This window comes from Callospermophilus lateralis, chromosome 16 (genome assembly GCF_048772815.1).
Source record: "Callospermophilus lateralis isolate mCalLat2 chromosome 16, mCalLat2.hap1, whole genome shotgun sequence".
NCBI classification, from domain to species: Eukaryota; Metazoa; Chordata; class Mammalia; order Rodentia; family Sciuridae; genus Callospermophilus; species Callospermophilus lateralis.
Genome location: NC_135320.1, coordinates 81,527,284 through 81,549,878, shown reverse-complemented (window position 1 = coordinate 81,549,878; position 22,595 = coordinate 81,527,284). Strand labels below are relative to the sequence as shown.

The 22,595-nt window shown below is 43.2% G+C and overlaps 1 protein-coding gene across 3 annotated transcripts in view; it reads left to right on the top strand.

Moving 5' to 3' along the window:
• The window catches only part of Adcy8 (adenylate cyclase 8), a 214,448-nt gene that overhangs the window by 71,617 nt on the left and 120,236 nt on the right, over window positions 1–22,595 (top strand). For all 3 annotated transcript variants that reach the window (XM_076835574.2, XM_076835573.2, XM_076835572.2), the window contains exons 3-5: window positions 9,860–9,990; window positions 14,296–14,407; window positions 22,014–22,141. In XM_076835574.2, the coding sequence (XP_076691689.1) occupies window positions 9,860–9,990; window positions 14,296–14,407; window positions 22,014–22,141 (371 nt within the window). The remainder of the gene's footprint in view (window positions 1–9,859; window positions 9,991–14,295; window positions 14,408–22,013; window positions 22,142–22,595) is intronic.

Genomic DNA, 22,595 nt, shown 5'->3' with positions numbered 1-22,595 from the left:
GCTTATTCCTGAGCCTCAACACCTAGACCTCTCCAGCTCTTCCTGGTCACTTTGTCTCTGTCTTGCTCTGGGGCCCACTTCTCTTTTCTCTTGTCACCACTTCTGCCACTGATGGAACAGTCCACCTTCTGCCCCTGAGTTGTCCACTCACCTTTCCAGCCAGGGTCTGCTACTGCTTTGATGTTATCATACTTATCAAGTCACTTCCAGCCAGCCGTCTCTACTGGACTTCTGTGATACCATGGCTATCACCTATCTTTCCTGCCATCTCTAGGACTGAGATTGCAAGCCCCCACAGAATCCAGGATCCTGCTAGCCTTGTTCATCACCAACATAGAAGTATAGTGTCTAATACACTACGAGGTCTATAGTAGGATCTCAATACAAGTTTGTTGAATGAATGAAAAACATTGACAAGCCAAGACTGGCTCCTTCAGGGCAGGTCCTCCCTACAGATTCTTTCATTGACCATTCAGACAAAGCAGCCAGCCACTCCCCTTGAGCTCTACCATGTCCTATCAGTTGCCTCTGGAACTTTAGCTCTATAAAGGGAATGGTTTTACTTTCTGATCAGCCTCATGCCCAGCCCTGTGCCACCTGCTTATTGACTTAGTAAATAAATTATGACATGGATATATTATGATCCAAGTTATAGAAATAAAAAACAACAACAACAACAAATGGACTTAAGTCCTCACTGTGCACTTACCAAATGCATGACTTTGGATTACCTGGTTGAAATACTTTCATTCTCACTGTCTTCGGCAGTCTTTTCCTTCTGTGACCAAAGGACCTAACAAGAACAATTTTAAAGGAGAAAAATGTTTATTTGTGGCTCACAGTTTCAGAGGTCTCAGTTCATAGATGGCTGACCCCATTGCTTTGGACCCAAGGTGAGACAGAACATCATGGCAGAAGGGTGTGGTGGAGGATAACAGCTCAGGACATGGCAATCAGAAAGAAGAGAGAGAGCTCTGCTCCCCAGGGACAGAAACATACCCCAAAGATACTCCCCCAGTGATCCACCTCCTCCAGCCACACTACCTGCCTACAGTTACCACAGAGATAATCCATATCAGTGGAGGGAAAAACTCTCATAACGAATCACCGCACCTCTAAACTTCCTTGGATTATCTCTCATGTGAGTTTTTTGGGGGGACCTCACATCTAAATCATAACAATATGCAAACTGGGATAAAGGAACAACCGTGATTAACATCAAATTTCAATTAGGCAATGATGTGAAACACGGGGTGTGCTGGTGGTGTGTGATCATTAAAATCAAGGAATTTTCTCTAACACTAAAATGCTAGTCCTCCCTGTGCCTGGACCTTGGCTGCAGTTATCCCTGCTTTGCTGCAGTAGAATAAGGAAGGATGACAAGAGGGCTCACAAATCACAAAGAACTGAGAGTGGCCAGGGCTTCCAGGAGCCATTCGGAAACACTGGGGCTGCACAGGAGTCCAGAAGTGCCACCTGCCTTGCGAGCTGCCCTGCTCCCTTTCTCTTTCCCACTGTAAGCATTTGGGTGAAACAAAGGTCCTAAATCCCTCACTGTTTGCACCTTGACTTCCCCTCGGGGTCAACTGTGGCAATTGATGCTGTGAATCCATCTTGACAACATGAATAGAGAATGCTATGTGAAATGAGAGGGGAATCCAGATGGGAGCTGCTGATGGACTTTGAATCAGCTCAGGGTCTCTTTTCATGTAAATGGGAAAACCCAGGGAGAAAAAGACATGCAGAATCTGAGCCCAAAGGCCACCCAGGGCCACAGCCTGGCTCCAGGAGAGATTCTTGAACTTCTGATATCCAAAGCCAAGAAAGCATATATTGTGTCCCAGCAGGAGTTGGGAATTGTATTAAAGGGCAAACTTTCTGATTTTCTTTCAGATTGTGTTTTCAGGGAATCTGAATGATGTTTCTCAAGCAGTGAACAAATTCAAGGGAAACAAAAAGTGTTGAAAATGGGCTTTTATAAGCAGACTCCAGGCAAACTCCCATCCTCTTGCAGAAAATGTTTTACAGAGGGAGGACCTGGGACAGTTGCCAGTAGCACAAATGGCTGGAGGCTGGCAAGCCTAAGTGTTGGGGGAATTTTGCTAGAAAAATTTATTTTCAAAATCCCTCCTGAGAGCTTCGATGACATGACACTTGAGGATGGAATTTGTGTTGCCACTTAGAGACTCTAACAGATAGTTCTGGAAATTTCTATGTTGGGGGTGGTGCTGACGTCCATGGAGGATGCAGTCTTGAGCTGCACATGAGCTCTGCCTTTCAGGAGTTCACCAGCTTGTTCAGCAGATATTTATTTAGCACTTACTGCTTTTAAACACTGAGGAAGTCGCCAAGGATCCTGAGGGGAACAGAACGAAGTCACTGTCTTCAAAGCACTCAGTCTTGTCAGGGAGACAGACAACCCAGTGTGTGTGATGAGCATTTCGAGAGGGGAAATTGAGGGACAGAAGAGTCTGTGTGGCAGGGCAATAGCACCTAGATCTGATGAAGGATGGGATGTTAAGTGACCTCAGAGTGGAGACCTAAAGGACAGGGGAGAAGACTCGCAGTCAAGAATGCGATGGGGGATTTTTAGGAAGGGAAAGACCCTCCTTGTGTTACTAGCCAGGAGCGGGGGAGCAGGAGAGTGGGTAAGAAGTAACTGGAACCTGAAGCAGTCACTAGCAGGTGTTCTAAGGGGCCTGGCTGTTCTTCTAAGAACTGCAGGGTTTAGATTCAGGAAATGGCATGATTAGGACCAGGAACTGTGTTAAAACCAGAACCACGTCAGCAGTCTGTGGGAGCAGCCTGCCACAGCTGTGTTGACTAGAGCCATCGAAGCCCTGGCCATGCAGTCACATGACCCAACTCTAGCCTTCCCTGGTTTCCACTCACTGACTCCTGCGCCACCTCCCACTCCCAGGTTGTTCGAAGATAGGCTCTCACCTGTCCCCTACTTGAAATTTGCATACAACATCAGTGTAAGTTCTGGTGCTGGCTCATCCTCTGTCTGCCTTCATCCCTGGGGGAAGGGAGATACCCACCCCCATTCTGAGCACCACCAAGCTGCTTCGGGCTGTACCATTTTCGCCTGTGCATAGGTGGTTATTCTTCTCCGTGCAGCCTAAGGTTGGACAAGCAGGAGCAAAAAGTCAGCCAAGGACCCTGATTTGCTTGATGACAATAGCTCAAGGATGACTAATAAATAGGTTTCACTCCCTTCGTTCATTCCACTCACCCAGTAATGCCTGCAGCCTATTTCTAAATCTGGGCTGCAATCAGTGTTGGAGTCCATTGGTGACATCTGGCACTGGGGAATGCAGGGAAGTTCCACGGAGCATCCCTAACATTCACTTCCTCTCCCCACTCCAGAGGGAAGTTTAAGACCTGTCCCTGGGAAGTCCTGCTCCCATCCTTGACAAATCCAAAAACCCAGAAGTCCTCCTGGACACCCCTCTTGCCCTCTTTCATGATTCCTCATACAGGTTTCCCAAATACCCCTCTAATGTGCCCACATTTTCTGCCATAATCTCAGTCTAAGTGGTTCTCACCTCTTGCCTGGATGTTTTGCATTAACCATTTAATTGCTTTCATGCCTCTCTCTCCTCACATGCACCATTTCATTGAATCTACTCTGTTCAATATTCCAGTTGAAATGATATTTTTTAAAATGTCTGATCATGTCTTCGATGCCTGAGCAAAACACTTCGGTGGCTTCCCGTCACTCCCAGGATGAAGATCAACAAGGCTCTGCCTGTCTGTGTCCCCTCACTTCACGCCACTTCACTTTACCCAACTAGACTCCAGCCATGGCCCCTATTTTGACTTCTCAGACATGCTGTGCCTTCTTTTCTACCAAGCCCAACATATGCTGTTCTCTCTTCTTAGTATGATATCCCACACCCACCAGCACATACACGTGCACACACAACACACACACACACACACACACACACACACACACACACATGCTTCAACTAATCAGCCATCCCCAGTTAATCCTCTATTGTAGCCTGAGTTCACTGAGCATGTCTTCTCCTTGGCATTTGTTGCAGAGGAGTAATCTGTTTGTTTAACCTGTTTGATTAATATCTGTGTCTCCCCCATGACAAGGCAGGCCTGGGGTTCTACCCTGCCCCCCACTGTGCTGACTGACTACCTACTGCAGTGCTTACCTTCAGGTATTGTTATAGGAATTGTAAATTATAGTTTTGCAGCTACTTTACTTTTTTTAAGTTTCATACAAAGATAAATTTTTCATAAGGCAGAATGTTAAATGAAGAATGTGTGAAATGGGTGTCTACACTACCCACTTTGCCCATCAGCAGGAAAACTATCATGGACGTTGTTGTTGGCAATGGATCAGCATTGTACTTGCTAACTCAAAAGGCAGATAAAGTGATGGTATCTGTGAAATCTTCCAGAAAGATATTCAAAGAGAGAACAACACATTACCTTATGTCAATATATATTTTGGTTTAGTTTAATATTTTAATAACTAATAGTATAATAAGGTTTATTTTTCAAATTTATAGTATTATATACTCTTACTTTGCAATTATTTGTGAAACAAAAGATTAAAAACAAGTCAATTAAATAATCTTTTCATTATAGAAACCATACAACTAACATGCACAGGAGGTCTAATAAGTGTCAGTATCTTTCTCAGCACCAGCTTTATTGTGCTGAACAAGAGATAAAATGTGCACCCTCCTGGACCAATTATGGGATAGACAGACAAAAATCAAAAAGATAAATAAGTGAAACCTATAGAAAATTAAATAACGATGGCTGCGAGAAGAAAAAAAATCAATAAAACATGAAAGGAGCCCACTAAGCCATAAGCCAGGAGTCCATGGCCACCTGGATCTGGACCTAAGGGAAGGCCTCCACGAGAAGGTGACTTTGGTAGAAAGGCCTCAAAAAAAGAGAGCTATGTTTATTATTATGTTTTCAATTATCTGTGATTACTAATAAACTGGGAGTTTCAATCCCTTGAAATGGCTGTTTTCACCACCCACTTGCATATAAATTATGCTTCATTATAAGCAGATCCGTTCACACCTTTTTGTGGGCTCAGGGGAATGCTGTGTGTGCTCCCTGCTGTTGCTCCCTAATGATAACATTTCCTGCATGTCAAGATGCAGAGAAAAGATATGGACCTGCTGCCCCCCAGGTGCCTTCCAGGAGTGATCATTCCACAGCTTTCCCTGGAAGCCGCTGCAGCATTCAGCTCCAACATAAAGGGAAGAGGCTTCTGAGCCGCCGTCCCCTTGACTAAGTCCAGCAGCCACCTCAGGACTGGGAGTTCAGAAATGAAAATCTTGACCTAGTAATTGGTGAGATTCAAAACCCTCCAGGCTACTGGTGTGAAATCATTTGAGGTTAACGGCCCTTTACAGGCTCACTTGATTTATTCTAGTGTCTCCTATGCAGACCGGACACTGTTTGCTCATTCATTACTTACACATTGATTGAAGTCTCTTTTTGCCAGCCATTGTGTTTGGGCCTTGAATATAAAAAGATAAACTCAAAGAGCTCAGTTGACCAACTGAAACCTAAATAGACTGGCACCATGTGGTGTCACAAATGCTGAGAAAGATCCACGCAAAGGGACATGATAGTGGAGGGAATGACTAATCCCCTTCAGCAAGGAAATGAGATTTGCCCTAAGATTTGAAGAAGAGTAGGAGTCTGTGTGCTAATTGGGGCATCCCAGGCAGGAGGGACTGTGGCACGCACTGTGGTGACATGCTCAGTATGACAATAAATAGTGTATGATCTACGCAGCATAGAGGACACAAGGTGGACAGGATTTCCCCACCCTACAGGATCCTACAGTGTGTTGAGGGCAGGGAGAAAACCAGGATTAACCAGGAGGCAGGCAGAGCTATACTGTGTGATCCACAGAGACAACCATCTGGTTTCCTGGATTTAAACTTTAGATGAATTCTTTTTCTTTAATTAACTATAAGATCATTGTATTATTTCTGAAAAAATGTATTTATTGTAAAAATATCACATTAAGAAGAAAGCAAAGATATCAAAAAATTGTTCACCAAGACAATACTTTGTTAATAACCTAGCCACTCCCCTCGAGACGTAATTAGATGTGCAGTATGCAGCACGTGATTGGGGTCACGCCATCCATACATCTTATTCTTAGCTATATACTGTGGATTTCCTTCCACATCAGTAACTTGCATTGATTCATGTTGGTAGCATTGTATGGATTGCTTTTTCTTACGTGCTTCTGACGAATTTCTTCTCATCATGAGATCCAATGCAGTGTCCATAAATCTAAGAAGCAGCGGAGCTCCATAAAAGAAGACCCACCACGGTGTCATTTTTGCAGTTATAAAACTCCTCAACTTCTTTCAAAAAAGTGCCTTTAGTATACAGAATATAAAATGTGAAAATTCTGGGCATCACTTGCATATTTTCATCCATTTTCTTTAACGGTACTACACTGATTGATTTTCATTTGCTGAAATTAAAGCGTTCAAGTAAATAAATCCTTGAGCATCACATGCAGCTTTGTTTAACCATAGACATGCTCATGCTCCTCCAACTTCAATGGTAATTAGATTTCCGATTTTGGAGAATCAGGCTTTGAGGAATGTTTCTTCAGAAACAGATTTCTCTGGTAAGGTGAGGAGAAGTTTCCAGAAACTCTGGAGTCTGATAGGCCAGACACTGGTGCTTCCTTCCTATGTGACCTTGGGAGTGACTTTTCCTCTCTGGTCTTTATTTTCCTCTTTTGCTAATCTACAGTGAGACATCCCTACCATAGTTATGGAGAAGTGCACAAGAGACTGTAGGACGCGCCCTGATTCAGTGCTGGTCCACAGTGTGTGCTCTTAGAGCCACATACAAGGTTGCTTATAGGATGCAACCTATAAGCAACCTTGCTATTCCTAGAACTGAAATTCAATGTAGAATATTTTCAATAAATATTCATCAAATGAATATAATATTTAGTAACAAAATGTTCGAAATCATGCCCATTTTTCAGGGACCCTCATTCATGAAGTTCTCCCCTATCATCCTTGGTGAAGTGGCCTTCCTTTCCCTGAGGTCTCATCGAACACTGTTAGCCCATATCATAGAAATATCCCACCTGCTGCCTTAATGTAGAGTCACTCTTAAAGAGCCTCGAGAATGGGGTGAGAGGGGACAGAACACATTTATAGGGGATAGAGCAGAAGGAGTGCTGTGTGCATCAGAAGCCTGGCTTGATCTCTTGCTATTGACAACCCAAGTGATCAGTTTACTAATCCCACGTTTTTGCTCTTTTCTGCAAATACCTGTTTTGCCAAACTAAGTGAAGTTTGAGTACCATTATGTGCCTAGAAGTACTTGACAGAGGAGGCCAGCAGTTCCCAGACCTGCCTGGGTACCCCAAACCCTTAGGAGCTTTAAAAAACTCTCCTTGCCAGATCACTCCTATGAAGTTCAATTCAGCTAGTTTGGAGAGGATCAGAGGATTGGGCAGCCACAGTCGCTTTGACAAAGCCCCCACGCCATTCTGATGGATGGCTAAAGTACAGATTCATGAGAGAGCCTCATAAACATGTCCATAGATTTTAATTTCAGACATAAACTTTTTTAATTAATTAATTTACTTTTTAAATACACGACAACAGTGGAATGCAATACAATCCTTAGTACACATATAGAGCACAATTTTTCGTATCTCTGTATATAAAGTATGTTCACACCAACCTATACCATTATACATGTACTCTTTTTTTTTGCATTACCTTATATACAAACAGAGATGAAAAATTGTGGTATATAGGAACTTCTTTTTAATAATGCTGAGAGTGAATGTGTTTCTGTACTCTTTGTCTCTATCCCCCAACCACGCCCCTGAAACACACACCTGAAACATTTCATGGGCTCACAACCTTTTCAGCTGAGTCCCATTCACCTTCTAACACAAGCCTTCCCCCTTCCTGTCACTCCAATCTAAGACATCCCCCGTGACAAAACACTAGTGAAAGCATAATGCCTGCTTAAACTGGTCCCAGGGTGTGTGTGCACCTTGGGTCCCAGCTTCATTGCCCCTCTATGCAGGCTCTCCCAAGTGCGGCAGAGGATGTCTTCAGTTAACACCCCCACCGTGGGCATGGAAGCGGTGCCCTTCACATTCATGTTAGCACCTACACCCTTCGAGCAGCAACTGTGTGAACAGGACCACAAGTGCCTGGGAAGCTGACAAGGAGCACTAATGACCATGAAGGGGACATGATGTAGGGGCATTTGCAAGAGGCACACCTCTCAGTCTCACTACAGAACAGTACTCAAGAGAGGAAAACACCATCATAGGACACTCAGCAGTCACTTCATTCATAAGTCATTTGCATGAGGCAAGGGGCGAGAAGGGAACAATGCCAGGACCCTCGCATATTTGACTTCATTGAATTCCCACAGTAACTCTGTGAAATAGATAGTAGTATTCTATTTGCCAAATTGTAGAACTAAGGCACAGAGAGAAGACAGAGCTCACCTATTGCTACATTTCTAGTTAGCAATGGGGCCAGGATCCAAACTGCTCCATCAAACTAAAATCCAGGGCTTTTCCCATTTCACCAAGAATCCCACCAAGGAATAATAGGCTAGGAGATGGCATCCTAACTGCTAGGGTTGTGCAAAGCATTTAATCTCTTCCAGACTCAGTCTGCCCACTGAAGGAAAAGATTTCTTGTGCTGATTTTCAGAGTTATGTGATAACCACACAAGAGAATGGATGGAGTTCCATACATAACTATGAAGATCCATGCATAATTATGAGCTATTAAAATGCAAACATAACTACAAAGATGAGAAACTATGGAGAGTAAAATGCATCTGTGTCACACTCAGTCCTTCCCCACAGCAAACCATGTGGCAGAGGTCACACTACACTCTTGCCCAGTTTCCATAACATGAAGGTGGCCTAGGATTTAGTGTGTTGTAAATTAACCAGTTACTTTGCTTTTCTCTACTGTGGTGATCCCAATAAAAGAATAGTATCTTTCAGGTCTTGGAACCCACTTTCAGGTTGCATGTCTCACTTCCTCTAATCTTTTATAAAGAAGTAGTGCCCCCTAAGCCTGCTTTCTCCTCAGTTCCCTGTTTCCATAGTTAAAGCACATTTGCTGTAGCACCCAAATTCAGAACTTACCCATCACGGAGGCTGTGTCCATCTCAGTGGGTCGCCAATCCTGTGAGTCTTACCTCCACCACACCTCTCACCAGGACCGCTGCAGAAACCTTTCCAGTTAATCTCCCTGCCTCCACCCTCAGGCGCCTTCCCCAAATTCATGCTTCAAACCGTGCTCCTAATTTTAATCTTTTAAAATGCAAAATGTTTATGTCACTCTTCTGCTTAGTACCACTTCATGGCTTCCAATTCCAGTTGGAATTAGATGCAAGCATCTTAAGCCACAAGATCTACCTACACCTCCTTCCTCATAGTTTGCTAGTGCACCCTTTGATCACTACCCTCCAATTACAAGGTTGCTTTTTGCTGCCTCGGGACATTTGTAGTTACCATTTTCTGTTCCTAGACTTCTCCTTGCCCTACAGGAGGACTTCCTGGACTTGCCCTACACAGGGATGACTCATTAAAATCATTCAGATCAATTTAGACACCAATTACCAGTAAAGGTCATTCTTGATCCCTGATTTGAATCGTGTCATCACCCAGCCCACTGCCTGGACCAGAAGACAGTGGCCATGTTCATAGAATGCTATGAAACCAGCAATTCCCTGAGCAGTTCATCTGAGAGTCCTGTGCCTTCTCCACCCTCCTCCCACCCATCAGTGCCTCGATAGCCAGGCTAATGAAACTGGTCCCCTTCCCTGCTTCTTCCAGGAGCGACTCGTGCTATCTGTGCTCCCTCGGTTTGTGGTCTTGGAAATGATCAACGACATGACCAATGTGGAGGATGAGCACCTGCAGCACCAGTTCCACCGCATCTATATCCACCGCTATGAGAACGTCAGGTGAGAAGCTCGGAGCCCTTGCCCTGGTTCTCCATGCGATCTGTGTGCGCCTGGCTGCTCTCAGTGCCTGCTGTGACTCTGTCTGCATGAATGTCAGTGCCTTTCTTCATTTGGTTGATTAATTCATTAAGTGGTGATTATTCATCAGAGTTTTACATTTCCAAATTGAGGTTGCAGAAGAATGTCAGAAAAATTTGATTATATTTGCTAGTTGACTTACTGCCTGGCTCCCCTAGAGGAGGCTTGCTACATATCCGGTGGGAAAGGAAAAAGCTCTGTAGACTACAATTGGAAAAATAATCTCAAAATGCAGTCTGGAGGCTTCAGGAATAATCACATGGATTGCCTCCTTATATTCCTCACAAGAATCTTTAAACAACTTGAAACAGAGACTACAACTTCTTTTTCTCTGCAAACATATTGCTGGCCAACCATCCTCCATCTTGCATCCATCCACCAATCATCCCTCTATGCACTACCCATCCATCCACCCAACCACCCACTCACTCACCCATCCAGTCATTCATCCACCTACCCATTAATTCACCCATCCATCATCTATGTAATCAGTCCATCTGACCGTGAGTGTCTCTGTGTGCCCAGGAATACACTATACCTGGCTTATACTGAAAATCGAAGGGTAGACTCCATAGCGAGGAAAACCAGCTTTAGGATCTTAAGTCTGCTGTGAGAACCTAGGCAGTGTACTTCACTCAGTCTCAGGATATTTCTTTGTAAAATGGATGTTTTAATCACCACTGTGCAAGAGTTTAGGTAGACTACATGTTTGAAGATGCATACGTAACACAGGCGTCAGCATCTCATTGAGCCAGACACGCTGTAGGTTGTTTCAGACATGTTTCCTAGTTGTAAGCCAAAGAATTCAACCCTGGCTGATTTAAAAGAAGTATATTAAAAGGCGGTGTGGCAGCTTACAGACTCACAAGAGAAGCAGGCTGGGGACCTGGGCTGGAATAAAACCAGGCCACAAGGCCAGTCACACCAGAGCACCAGGCAGTTGGCATGTCACCATCACTGTCTCCAAGTGGTGAGAGACGTTGCTTGTGCTGCTCACCTCTGTCCCCTGACACAGGGTGCTGCTGTTCCTCCTGCAGAAACTGGACATTGCTGCCTTTCCTTACGCCCACTATCTGCTCCCTGCAACTTCTTTGCACCTCATGTTAAGCCCTAGGGCAGATGTGCTCACTGGCTAAGCCCATTTTCTGTAAGTGCTGGGAGAGCAGGCTTCTGGATTTTCAGCTTATACCCTAATATCGTATTTCTTTCCTACCAAACATCTTAATGTGGAAATTTCCCAAATCTTGGGTAAAAGTCCACATATTGAACTGTTCTAAAAATTGACGACATATACTGTTCCTTCCTTCCCAACATTGGTAGGAAGGAAGAACAAGTCTTTCTGGCATCTCTAAGGGTTTCACACCTGAGATGCAGGGACTCACATTTCAAATCACCATCCCATGGCGATCTCGATTCTGACACAACCCTTTAGTAGGCACTTAACAGCACTGATGTGGATGCTTGAGGTTGCCAAGCAGCTCTTTTTCAGAAAGCAACTCCAATAGAGATGCACCCTAGAGCTAGGATCAGTTCCGTAGAAAATAGGAGATCATGGATACCAGTTGTCTAAAGGTAGCACCTGTCAATCAACACTGCAATTCTATTAAGAAGGTAGAGTGCTAGCTGATTGTAAAAAGAGGCAAACCTGGGCAGGGCAGTGGGGAGTGGGGCAATTGGGGTGGGTAGAGAAGTCTTTCTGGAAGGAGGGATCCTCATTGTCCTTACCTGAGAAGGTCAGCCAAATGGAAAAAAAAAAGAAAATTTAAAAGACATGAGTTTTGCATAAGTGAGGGCAGAGCTGTGGTATGTGCTGATGACTTTCCATATTCTTTCTTTGGTGGCAAAGTGGCTTGATGATAAAGGCCAGTCCCTAGAGAGATCAGAAATTGGATGGCTCTTTTGGAAGAAAATAAATAAATAAGATATAAATGTATATGTGTATTTATATAAATATATAAAATAAAATAATATAAATGGCAGATGAAAATGCCTGTCGCCATGGAGAAAGAGGGAAGAACAAACTACCTTCAAAAAGGAAAATAATAATAACAAGCCCACATACCCACACCATCAAGTGCCACAACCAATGTGTTTGTCCTTCTTTCTGTGCTTCCTATAATCCCAAATAGCCCAAGTTACTTCTGTCCCTGCAAGCCTGAAAATGTGTTTTAAACATCTTACTCTGCAGACCCTGTTCCAAAGTTCACAACACTCTGAATTAAAATCCCCTTTCCTGCCCTGCCTCCTGCACCAGGCCAGAAGAGCGGTTTCCAAGGGAGAAGAATGGCAGGGGGCAGCCACCACCAGGGCTCTGCTAGGGGCGGTGGTGGCAAGATGCCCACTGTTGGGGCTCAGTGCTGAGAAGACAACCTCACAAGGGGCAGAGGGGGCTCTTCTGCCTGAGATCAAGCTGCTGGGTGCTAAAATAAGACCAGAGGCAAGGAAAGCAAAACAGAGGAGGATGGTCCTGAGCGCTGTCTGAGAACAAAGCCAGACCGGCTGCTACACCCCCTCCCCAGCCCCCAAGCAAACTGCTGCAGAGTGGGGAACAGTCTTGAAATTATTTCCAGTGCTGTCGCCCTCTTCACAGCAACCCGCCTCCTTCATTCTTTCTTCTGTGGCTTTTAATTTAGTTTGTGGTGTGTTTCTTTGATGACCCTTCCCTAAATATTGTCTCTAGTGCATTTCTAAGTGTTGATTTTGGTGCCTCCTGTCAGCAAAGGGTGTGTTCCATTCCACTCAACAAGTTTATAGCAAGAATCAAGAGACCTGATGACCTAATGTCTTGTGGAGGCTGGAGAAAAGTCCCTAGCCTCGACCTCTGTCCTTTCAACCACCAAATGGTTAATGTACAGCTTTGACTTAAACCAGTGCTTCTATGTCTGTAACATGCACTTCAATCAAGGGAGACTCTTATTGAAGCAAATTTGGATGAGTGGGTTGGGAGGGGTTTCAGATTCTGCATTTCTGACAATCCCCAGGAGAGGCCGGGGGTGGCCAAACCCTCATTCTGAAAAGAACTTAATTCTGGTATTTCTGTTGACTGGACTCAGGATACAGGTGTAATAAGGCCAGACAAATTGGGTACTGGGTAGGTGGGACCCAGAGGTGGAGCACACTTGGCCACACATGACTCTACTCCATTAAATGCCTTGACAGCGGGGCATAGGCAGGCAGGAGACTAGTGATGGAGTGGCTGGCCATATCCAGGGAAGTCTCCATAAATATAGATTTTAATAGATACCAAAAAGAGACAATGCTGTTCTAAAGACCAGGTACAGCATGGACAAAGACACAGGTATGTAAAGAAACCTTTGAAGTTTCAGAGAGGCTAAAATGTGAGCAATGATAAAACATAGCATCCTGTTTGGGATCCCATCCTTCCTCTGAGAGGTCCCTGAGGTGATGGTGAGGTGAGTGGAGCAGTGTCCCTCAGTGGACAATCCCAGCTATATCACAGGCCACTGGTGAGATGTGGGCAAGTCTCCTTGCTTCTCTGAGCTTCATGTCCTTAGATCCAGACTGCAGAGCACTGTACCTACCTCAAAGGGTCACCTGAGAGATCAGCCAAGATGGTACCCATGCAGTGCAGGCTCTGGGAGGCTCTTGGGGGCTGCTTCTGCCCTTCTACCAAGACATAAGTGTAGAATAAGTCATCACTTTGCTGAAATCCTATGAAAATATAAGAGTTTTCGGAGATTGATCATTCTATCTGAAGCCTGCCAACATTGCCAGCAGGGCTCACATTTTGAAGAAAGTCTAACTATTTGCCTGCCATGTTGGGTAGAGTACATGTCACTGGGCTTGAGTTGCTGAGCTTCTGTGTTCTGCCCCAGCCCTGGAGTCTGTTCTGCAATGTGCTCATGGCATCTACATTACTGTTCTTTATAAAAATATAGACATAACCCATGAAGTTTCATTGTGCTTTTCACAACAAAGCAATTTATTTACACTGAACAATTCCTTTGGAGTCTGCATTGCCTACATCCCCCATCCCACTCAGAAGGACCTTCAGCTGACCCACTGTCCTTCCTGATCACCTGAGTAGCCTCTCCTTGCTGAGATATTTGTTAAATGCCAAGACATTCCTCCTGCCTCCCATGGCAGGAAGAGCAAAAATCTCAGACCACAAAGACATTTGATTTATTTGGATGGAGTTGATGTTTCTCCCAGAACAGATTAAAATATTAATATGCTTTCTCCCATCCCCACCCCTTCCCTGTTTAGTATTCTTTTTGCAGATGTTAAAGGATTTACCAACCTCTCTACGACCTTGTCCGCTCAGGAGCTGGTCAGGATGCTCAACGAGCTCTTTGCCAGATTTGATCGACTGGCCCATGTGAGTTGAATTTAATTCCCTCCTAGTCTTCTGTAGGAGTGTGGTACTGCATGTGGAATGAGGGAAGAGAAAGATTCAGCCTTCATCACCAATGCCATTACCATTCTGCATCCTGTCCCCCGGCCTGGACCCCCTGACCCTCTCACATTCTGGGGACTGATGTTAGTTATTTATTGGTCTCAGGTGGGAGGTTTGTCAGATTAATTTTCCCAATTGAGAGACAGCTGATTGAGTGACAGTCATGCTGGTCTTTTCTGTTTTCCATTCCCTCATCATTATTTCCCCCTGCACGTGGCCAGGTGCCATCCAGCTGCAGGCTCGGTGTTCTTGCATACAGTGATGGCCGCCTGCAGTTTCCTAGCCAACCCCAGCCATCTGCAATGAATTGCCTGTTTTCAAGACCCAGTAATCTGCTGGACCATCCCACCACCATTTTGTTCAACCTAACTTGACAGCTTTATTTTAGCCAACCAGACACTGCCTTCATTTTTCAGCTGGCTTAATCAAAGCTAAGATAGAAAACAAATGAAAGGAGATGAACGTTTCCTATCAAAACACATATTTCTAATCCTGAAGCCACTCGGGTTCCTGAGGGATAGCATTATCACACTGTAATTTAGAGTGGGCTCTGGGCTCTAATCGGAATAACCTAAGTTTCTGCATTGTGAAGTGTATACAATCGTGCCAGCTTCATGGGCTGTAGTGAGAATTAATTAAGACTGCATCAAGTGGGAGTTCAGTTTTAGAATACCAAATGTCCTGTTCCAAGATTGCCTCACTCCAAGGAGATCCATCCCCTCATATTCGCCTTTGAGCAGCTAGTAGGTGCTGCGCATAGTGCTCTCTGATGGGGACACGGGAATGAAGAAGGCACCTCTTCCTTTCCTGAAGCTGACTCTGGCCAGGAGTACATAAATAGGTGGTGCAGTGTGCGGTGTACCAGGAGGAAAGCCAGCCTGGGTGCTGTGGAAACGCAGAGGCAACGTGTAACCCTTAGATCAGAGAAGACTTCCTGGAGAAAGTGACTCATAAGCTGAATCCTAAAAATGAGATAAACAAACACAATAGAATGCTGTTCCGCTATTTTAAAAAAAAAAAAAAAAAAAAAGAATGATCCACTGATACATGCACATCAGTGACTGTCAAATGCAATATGCCAAGTGAAAGACATGAGATGCAAAGTAGATAACTTTGTGACTCCACTTATGATACAGTCTATGAAAGATAAAATTACAGAGGCAGGAAACAGAATAAGTGTTTGCAATCGTGCTGGCTTGGGAGAGCGTGGATTGTGATCACAGCAGCAAAGGGATGGCTTAGGGAGTGATGTAGCACTCTGTGTCTTGATTGTGGTGGTTTCATGACTGTAAACATTTGGCAAAAGGGAAGTTGTTATTGTACATAGTGTATACACTAGTTAGCAAGGTGAAGAAATCAGAAAAGTTTGATTTATGCCAAGGAGAGCGTAAGAATAAAGATGTTTTTCTGTATATGTGGAGAAAGCAGAAGAGACCCTAGAGGGAAAGTGAAAGGTAAGCAGCCATGAAGAGTCAACCAAAGGCAAACAGGGGGTGCCAAGGAACCTGAACTGTCAGCCGAAGCTACTGGACAGCCATCAGACAGGAGTCCGGAGAGGGAGGAGGTGGAACTGAGGTCTCTGCCCAGTAGTGGGGTTTACCTGGAGGACTAGACATTTGGGGAAAAGCATGTATACCCTTTCTTTGGATTATGCATTGGGGATGGTTGGTATTAGTTACATGGAATTATTTCATTCTTTATGGTTCTGAATAGTTTTCTCAAAGATGTAAAGATGAACAAAAATAGCCTTCTGATGAGGGATAGATCAAAGTCAACTTCTGGTGCCATAGTAAATCTCATAGACCCAGAGAAAAGGTGGCAAAGTAAAATTTAATCCATTATTCAACTAACATTTATTGAGTATTTGCATGTGCCAGGCACCATACAAGACTCTGGGAAGACAAAGCCAGTCCTTTCCCACAGAAAGCTCAGAGTCTGGCAATGGAATAAGACAATGATCTTATTAAGCAGTGCATCCCAAGAAATAATAAATACAGATGTCCTGGGGGTTAGGAAGGAGTCATCCATATTTGAGGGGTGGACAGTAATCTGCAGCATCCAGAGAGGAAGCCCCATGCAGGCTGGGCCAGGAGCCACAGCGGAGCCTTTCTGGCATAGGATCAGATGAGTGCCTTTTAGGCTCAGACACTGTGCAAAGGCAGAGAACTGTGAAAACACACTGCTTGTTTAGAGAACTAGAAGAAGCTCAAACTTGCTAGCATGTAAAGGGCACAGGAGCTCTGGTGAGAAATGAGATGGATGAAGAAAAGAAGAAAAAAATCTCAGAGGGTAGAGTGCAGCATTTTAAGGAATGGGGACTTTGCTCTGTAGCTTGATCTTTTCCGCTCTGGTGATCCTTTACAACCTGCAGGGCTGGGAGTGAAGTGCGGACACACAGCCAACCAAGTACCAATGGGCACAAGGAGTCACCATCTATCCCCTGGGGCCTGAGACTAGTGAAAATATCTTAATGAAAAAAAATGTCTGTAAAATTAAACAGAGACATATGATGGAGTCAACATATTATTGATTTTGATAAGAATGTTAAACATGGTGACCCCTGGGGGATGTGTTGTCCTGTACTGAGTGCTTTCCCTGGGTGACCTCAATCTGCTCTCTTTATTGTTCCCATCTTACAAAACAAGTGTCTGAGTCTCAAAGAAGTAAAATGATCTATCCAGAAGCCTCAGGAGATTTTGTGTGTGTGTGTGTGTGTGTGTGTGTGTGTGATTGAGACCCAAGCCAACTGAGCATAGGGGGTTGCTCTTAATCACTAAGCCACTCCCCAGGCAAGTGGAGAGTACAAGGACAAGATGTCAAAAAGGTGTTGCTGCTCACACATGCAGCATGGCGGATGAGATTCAAGTGTACCCTTGATTCAAATGACCCAGAGCAGTTCAGCTGAGTCTTCATTTCCTATTATAATTTGAAGGATGGAAAGATTAACAGTGCAGGTGAAGTGCCTTAGTGCAGACTAGCTCAAAATCAGTATTCCTATATACTCACATACCTCACATCCAACCCTCTTTCCACTACCCCTACCTCAGCCCCAGGTGCCTCAGTACCTACTATTACAGGGAAATGTCCTTGGAAAGATTTGAGAAACTGCAGTGAGAATAGTTCTACTCACTTTGGATTGACAAAGCTATTCTGTCCCCAGCCTTAGGCAAGTCACTTCATCAGCTGGGTTACAGGTTCTGCTTTTGTATGAACAGGGTTCAGATTTGCATGTGTGTGTGTGTGTGTGTGTGTGTGTGTGTGTGTGTGTGTCTTAACATCAAAATTCTGTGCCTCTAAGTGCTCCCTGGTTGCTTTGTCTTGATCCTTTGCTATAAATTTTTGCTACAGAGAGATCAGAGAAAACCCATCTCACCTGTCAATGGCATACACAGTACCCTATATTCACTGCATTATTAAACCACAGGGGTAACTTCAAAGTCTTCTAGGAAAGTTCTTCTTAATTTGATTGAATTCTTTAGTGTCTGTGATTCAAGCTGCTCAACATAGAGTACTTTTTATAGTTCCCTTGACACACTTTGGTAACTTTTGCTTTTGATCTTTTTTTAATAAAGTAAGGCCTTTATTTATCCCTTCCTCATCCAAATCAGGAAGGTGTTATGAAGACCTTAAGACAAATGACACACTAATTGTTATATTATTGCCATCATTATACCTTAAACCTTTTAAAAAACTTTCCATCAAAATGGGAAGCAATGTCAATTTGTAAAAATAAGAAACAAATCCATCACTATGCAAAAGTAATCAATGCCTGAATGAGACTGAGCATCTTGTATACCAATACAGAAATGTTTCATGACATATTGTTGCAAGAAAAATATCATATTTCAGATCTAGAAACATAATATGCAAATATATGGCTAAAGAACATGGAGAATAGTTCAGATGTAAAGAATGTGCCTGCAGTTGTGTCCATAGCAGCCTCTGGGGAGGGACAGGGAGTGGGCTGCCAGAGTGCCCATTTGAGAACAAGGGGCCTTCCAAGGGGACAGAAACCTCACCTGTGCTTTAACTTTTACCAGGACAGTGTATCCATGTCTTACTTGTGGGATTACACTTAGATGGTACCATAAAATCTGTAGTGATTCTTCATAGAACTCTTTTTATAAAGAACATTGATGGCATTAATGTTTTTGAGTCTTTTTTATTTTTTAACAATATTTTTTCTATTTTTTAAAATAATACTTGTTCATTATGTAAAATCCAAACATTAAAGGTATAGCTAACACAGAAGGTGAATATCTACCTCCCTCCAAAATATGATGATCTTTGATAATTTGGTGCCTGCATCTCCCAATTTTATCCACTATCTTCATAGGTGGTTTAGCAAACTCCTCAGATTGTTCCAAGATTTTTACATCAAAGACATCAAGATGGGAAGAAATAGATTATAAGATTAACTTGGTAAGCCACAAGAAAATCTCACCTGACTATATTTTTCTTTTTAAATATCTTTTTCCAAAGCAGCTGAGCAGCATTTATTTGAATTTTCTGGTAGGAAAAAAAAAACTTGCTTGAAAAATCCTGTTATGACATCTCACAGCTTATGTGATTAGAAAAATGTGTTTGAAAATTACAGAACTTGACAGATAAGAAGCTGGGCTTCCTGCATATGTGTGTGTGTGTGTGTGTGTGTGTGTGTGTGTGTGTGTGTGTATATATATCCCTATATGTGTGGATATTTAAATATTTTTCCATATTTCTATATATGAAATATGTAGTACATATTATGTATATTTTGTTTTATATGAAAAATATATTCTATATACTATATAAACAGAGAGAAAGAGAGAGAAAGAGGACCTATTTATTTGGGGCCTACAGATTTTCAAGGAGTTTACCAGGTTTCACCTTTGGTTTGAAAGAAAAGTGGACCCTGAACATGAACACCTTAATATCATTGTCTAGTGTTTGTCCCAGAAAATGAGAAAATCATTTCACACCCTCTCTTTCCAAAATATTTTTGTGAGGAGTCCTAACCACCTGGACTTTGCCATAATTCTTGAAGTTTTGCAGAGGGAGAGTGTGGATCCCCAAAGTCAGTCAGGCATGGACTGGAATTCCACTTCTGCCTATAATTTGCTGTGTGACCCTGACCTCCTGGAACTCCTGTCTATAATATGCCACATGCCTCAGGGTGGTCATGAGCTAAATGTAACATTCAGTATATTGCCAGTCACGCCCATGGCCCATGCTCAGTAGCATTAGTTCCTGGCCCCGCTTAGATTTTTCCAGAATGCTCTGACCTCAGTTTTTGTGAAAATATTATTTATTAGGAGTGGCTTTATCATATCTGGTCCAGATGGTGATTTTAAGAATCTTCTATGGGGACAAGAGGTTTTTTATATCCCTCATACTGAGACTTTCATATCTGTAAAATAAACGTACTATCTTCTCATCTTGCCACGTTCAAAATTTTATTGTGAAGTGCCAAGAGAAAAGACAAGAAGACCAATATTGAACACAGGGAAGGCTACTTCCAGGTTGTCATTGTCATTGATAAGTGGATGCACCCTTACTCTATTATACATCAACAATAAGATGGATTATTTGGGCACCTGGTAAATATGAAGGACTGAAACTCCCCTATCAGTAGCTGAATGTCTCCACTGCATCAAGCAGCTGGTGAAGTTGACTAGAATGCAGATGTCTTATTTTAGATGAAAACATTTTCTGCTAAGTCCCTTTCCCTCATACTTTCCCATAGCCATAACAAACAAGGAGACAGATCTCAAAAGACCATTCGTAGATGAAATCACCAAACCCTGCCTTCCAAACTGTTTCGATCTATAAAAATCAGACTAAAGAATCACGACACTGGCCCTCAAATTCTCCTTTATCGACAAAAATTCTAACTTGTGGACACAAAATGAAATGAAAAAAAGGAGCAATGTAATATGATTTTATAAATTAAATTAATTTAAGTAAAGAATTAAATTAATTTAAATTATTTTAAGTAAAGAATTAAATTAAGTAAAGAATTTATCTTTTCTAATAATATATCTCTCAGGCTGAGGCAGGAGGATCACAAGTTCAAGGCCATCCTCAGAAATTTAGTGAGGCCCTAAGCAACTTCATGAGACTATGTCTTAAAATTTAAAAAAATAATGATAATAAAATCCCTGGGGAAGTGGCTCAGTGGATAAGTACCCCTGGGTTCAATCCCTGGTACAAAAAAGAAATCATGTCTTTCATTTTTTATGTTAAATGGGTTGTTCTTAATGTGTTCTTGCTTTTATAAAGTGATAGGGCTAGAGAGAATATTTGCATTATTATTTTTGGCATTTGTTAATGGATTTTTCATGGCTTTTAAGCAATTTTTAAAAAATTGTACCTTATGACAGTCCCCCAAGCCCTCCGATATTTTCCTTTTTAACTATCTGATGGACCCCACAAACCTGGGCACTACCAGCCAGTGGACAAGGTATTCTCTAAGCTCCACTCCAGCCACAATACTCTAGCAATCTTGGAAGAAACAGCTGAAAGCGTTGAGTTCCCCTTGTTGATTAGAACTCGTGGCTGACTATCTACAGAAGTAGAGCTGCACTGAGGTAGTGAATACACAGGAAACCCAAGCTCCTAAAAATAATTTTGAGGTGGCTGTGTGTGCTATTAGAGTCCTGCAGATTGCATCTGTGCCATTTAGGAAGGTGGGTGAGGCCCTGGAAATCTAACCCAGACAGGGAAGCACCAGAGCCAGTTCTGATTCTCATTTATTTTTATTGGGAGGTTAATTTCATCCATTTGTTACTCAAACCCTCAATGAGATTAGGACAGCAGCACAATGCACACCGCTTGGCATTTCAAGTGTGTCATCTTGGCTGTCCTCTCAGTGGTCCTTGGGACAAATTAAGAATTCTCTTCTCCCCTGGGACCCTGCTATCCCAAGGAGACCCCCTTCCTCATGTAGCTAGAGAGTCATAGGTCCCTATGACTTCAAATCCAGAAGGCATCCCAGAGGTCATTCCGTCCCAACCACTTATCCAAGAATACTTAGTCAGCTTTCCCTTACTATAAGAATCTACCTGAAATAATTAACCTATGAAGAGAAAACAGTTATGTCGACACACAGTGTGAGGAGTCTCAGACCCTGATTGACTGGACTCACTGTTTTGGGGCCTGTGGCAAGGCAACATACCATGGCAGGCAGCATGTGGAGGAGCAAGCTCTTTACTTCATGGCAGTTGGGAAGTGGTGGATCCCTTCAAGGGTGTAGCCACCCCTCCCCCACCCCCAGTGGCTGGAAGATATCCCATCAGGCCCCACCTCTTAAAATCCCCAGCACCTCCCAACACCATCAAGCTGGGAACTAGGCCTTTAACACACACATGAGCCTGGGGGTACATTTCAGACCCAAACAACAGCAATAAAAAAAACTACATTTTAATGGTGGATACTCTTGGCCCCAAAATGCAGCCTACCTAACCCTTCTTCCACCTTTCCCCAGGCTTTCTGAAGAACTGATACTTCTGCTGACACAGCCCTTTCCCTCTCACTCTGTTCCTTTCAGGAGCATCACTGCCTTCGCATTAAAATCCTGGGAGATTGCTACTACTGTGTTTCTGGACTTCCTGAGCCCCGCCAGGACCATGCCCACTGCTGTGTTGAAATGGGACTCAGCATGATTAAAACCATCAGGTAACTTGTGATTTCCTCCATCTTACCCAGCCCTTCAATGTGCATAGTGAGAAAGATACATTACCCCATCTGTCCTTTGCAGTATTTGATGGTATATGGTGAAAAACAGAGCCCTTCGACTTCTCTCACAAAAACTAAACACTAATTAGTTCTCCTCTGTGAACCAATGGACCTGCTAGCTTTACTATTTTCTAACTATATTTCACTTTCAATTAATTGTGCCACAAGTTTGTATCATAGGTGTTCTTGTGGAGATAAAGGAACAAGATGAACATAGCCTTTGCCTTCAGAAAGATTAATGCATAGTGGAGTTATTAGCAATGTATAATTTCAATTCAGAACAATAAGCTTTGTGACAAAGTCCAGGTGCTTAAGGGCAATAGAAGAGGAGCAGCTAATTCAATCTGGTATGTTGGAGAAGGCTTGCAGGGTAGAGATGTCTAAACTGTTTCTT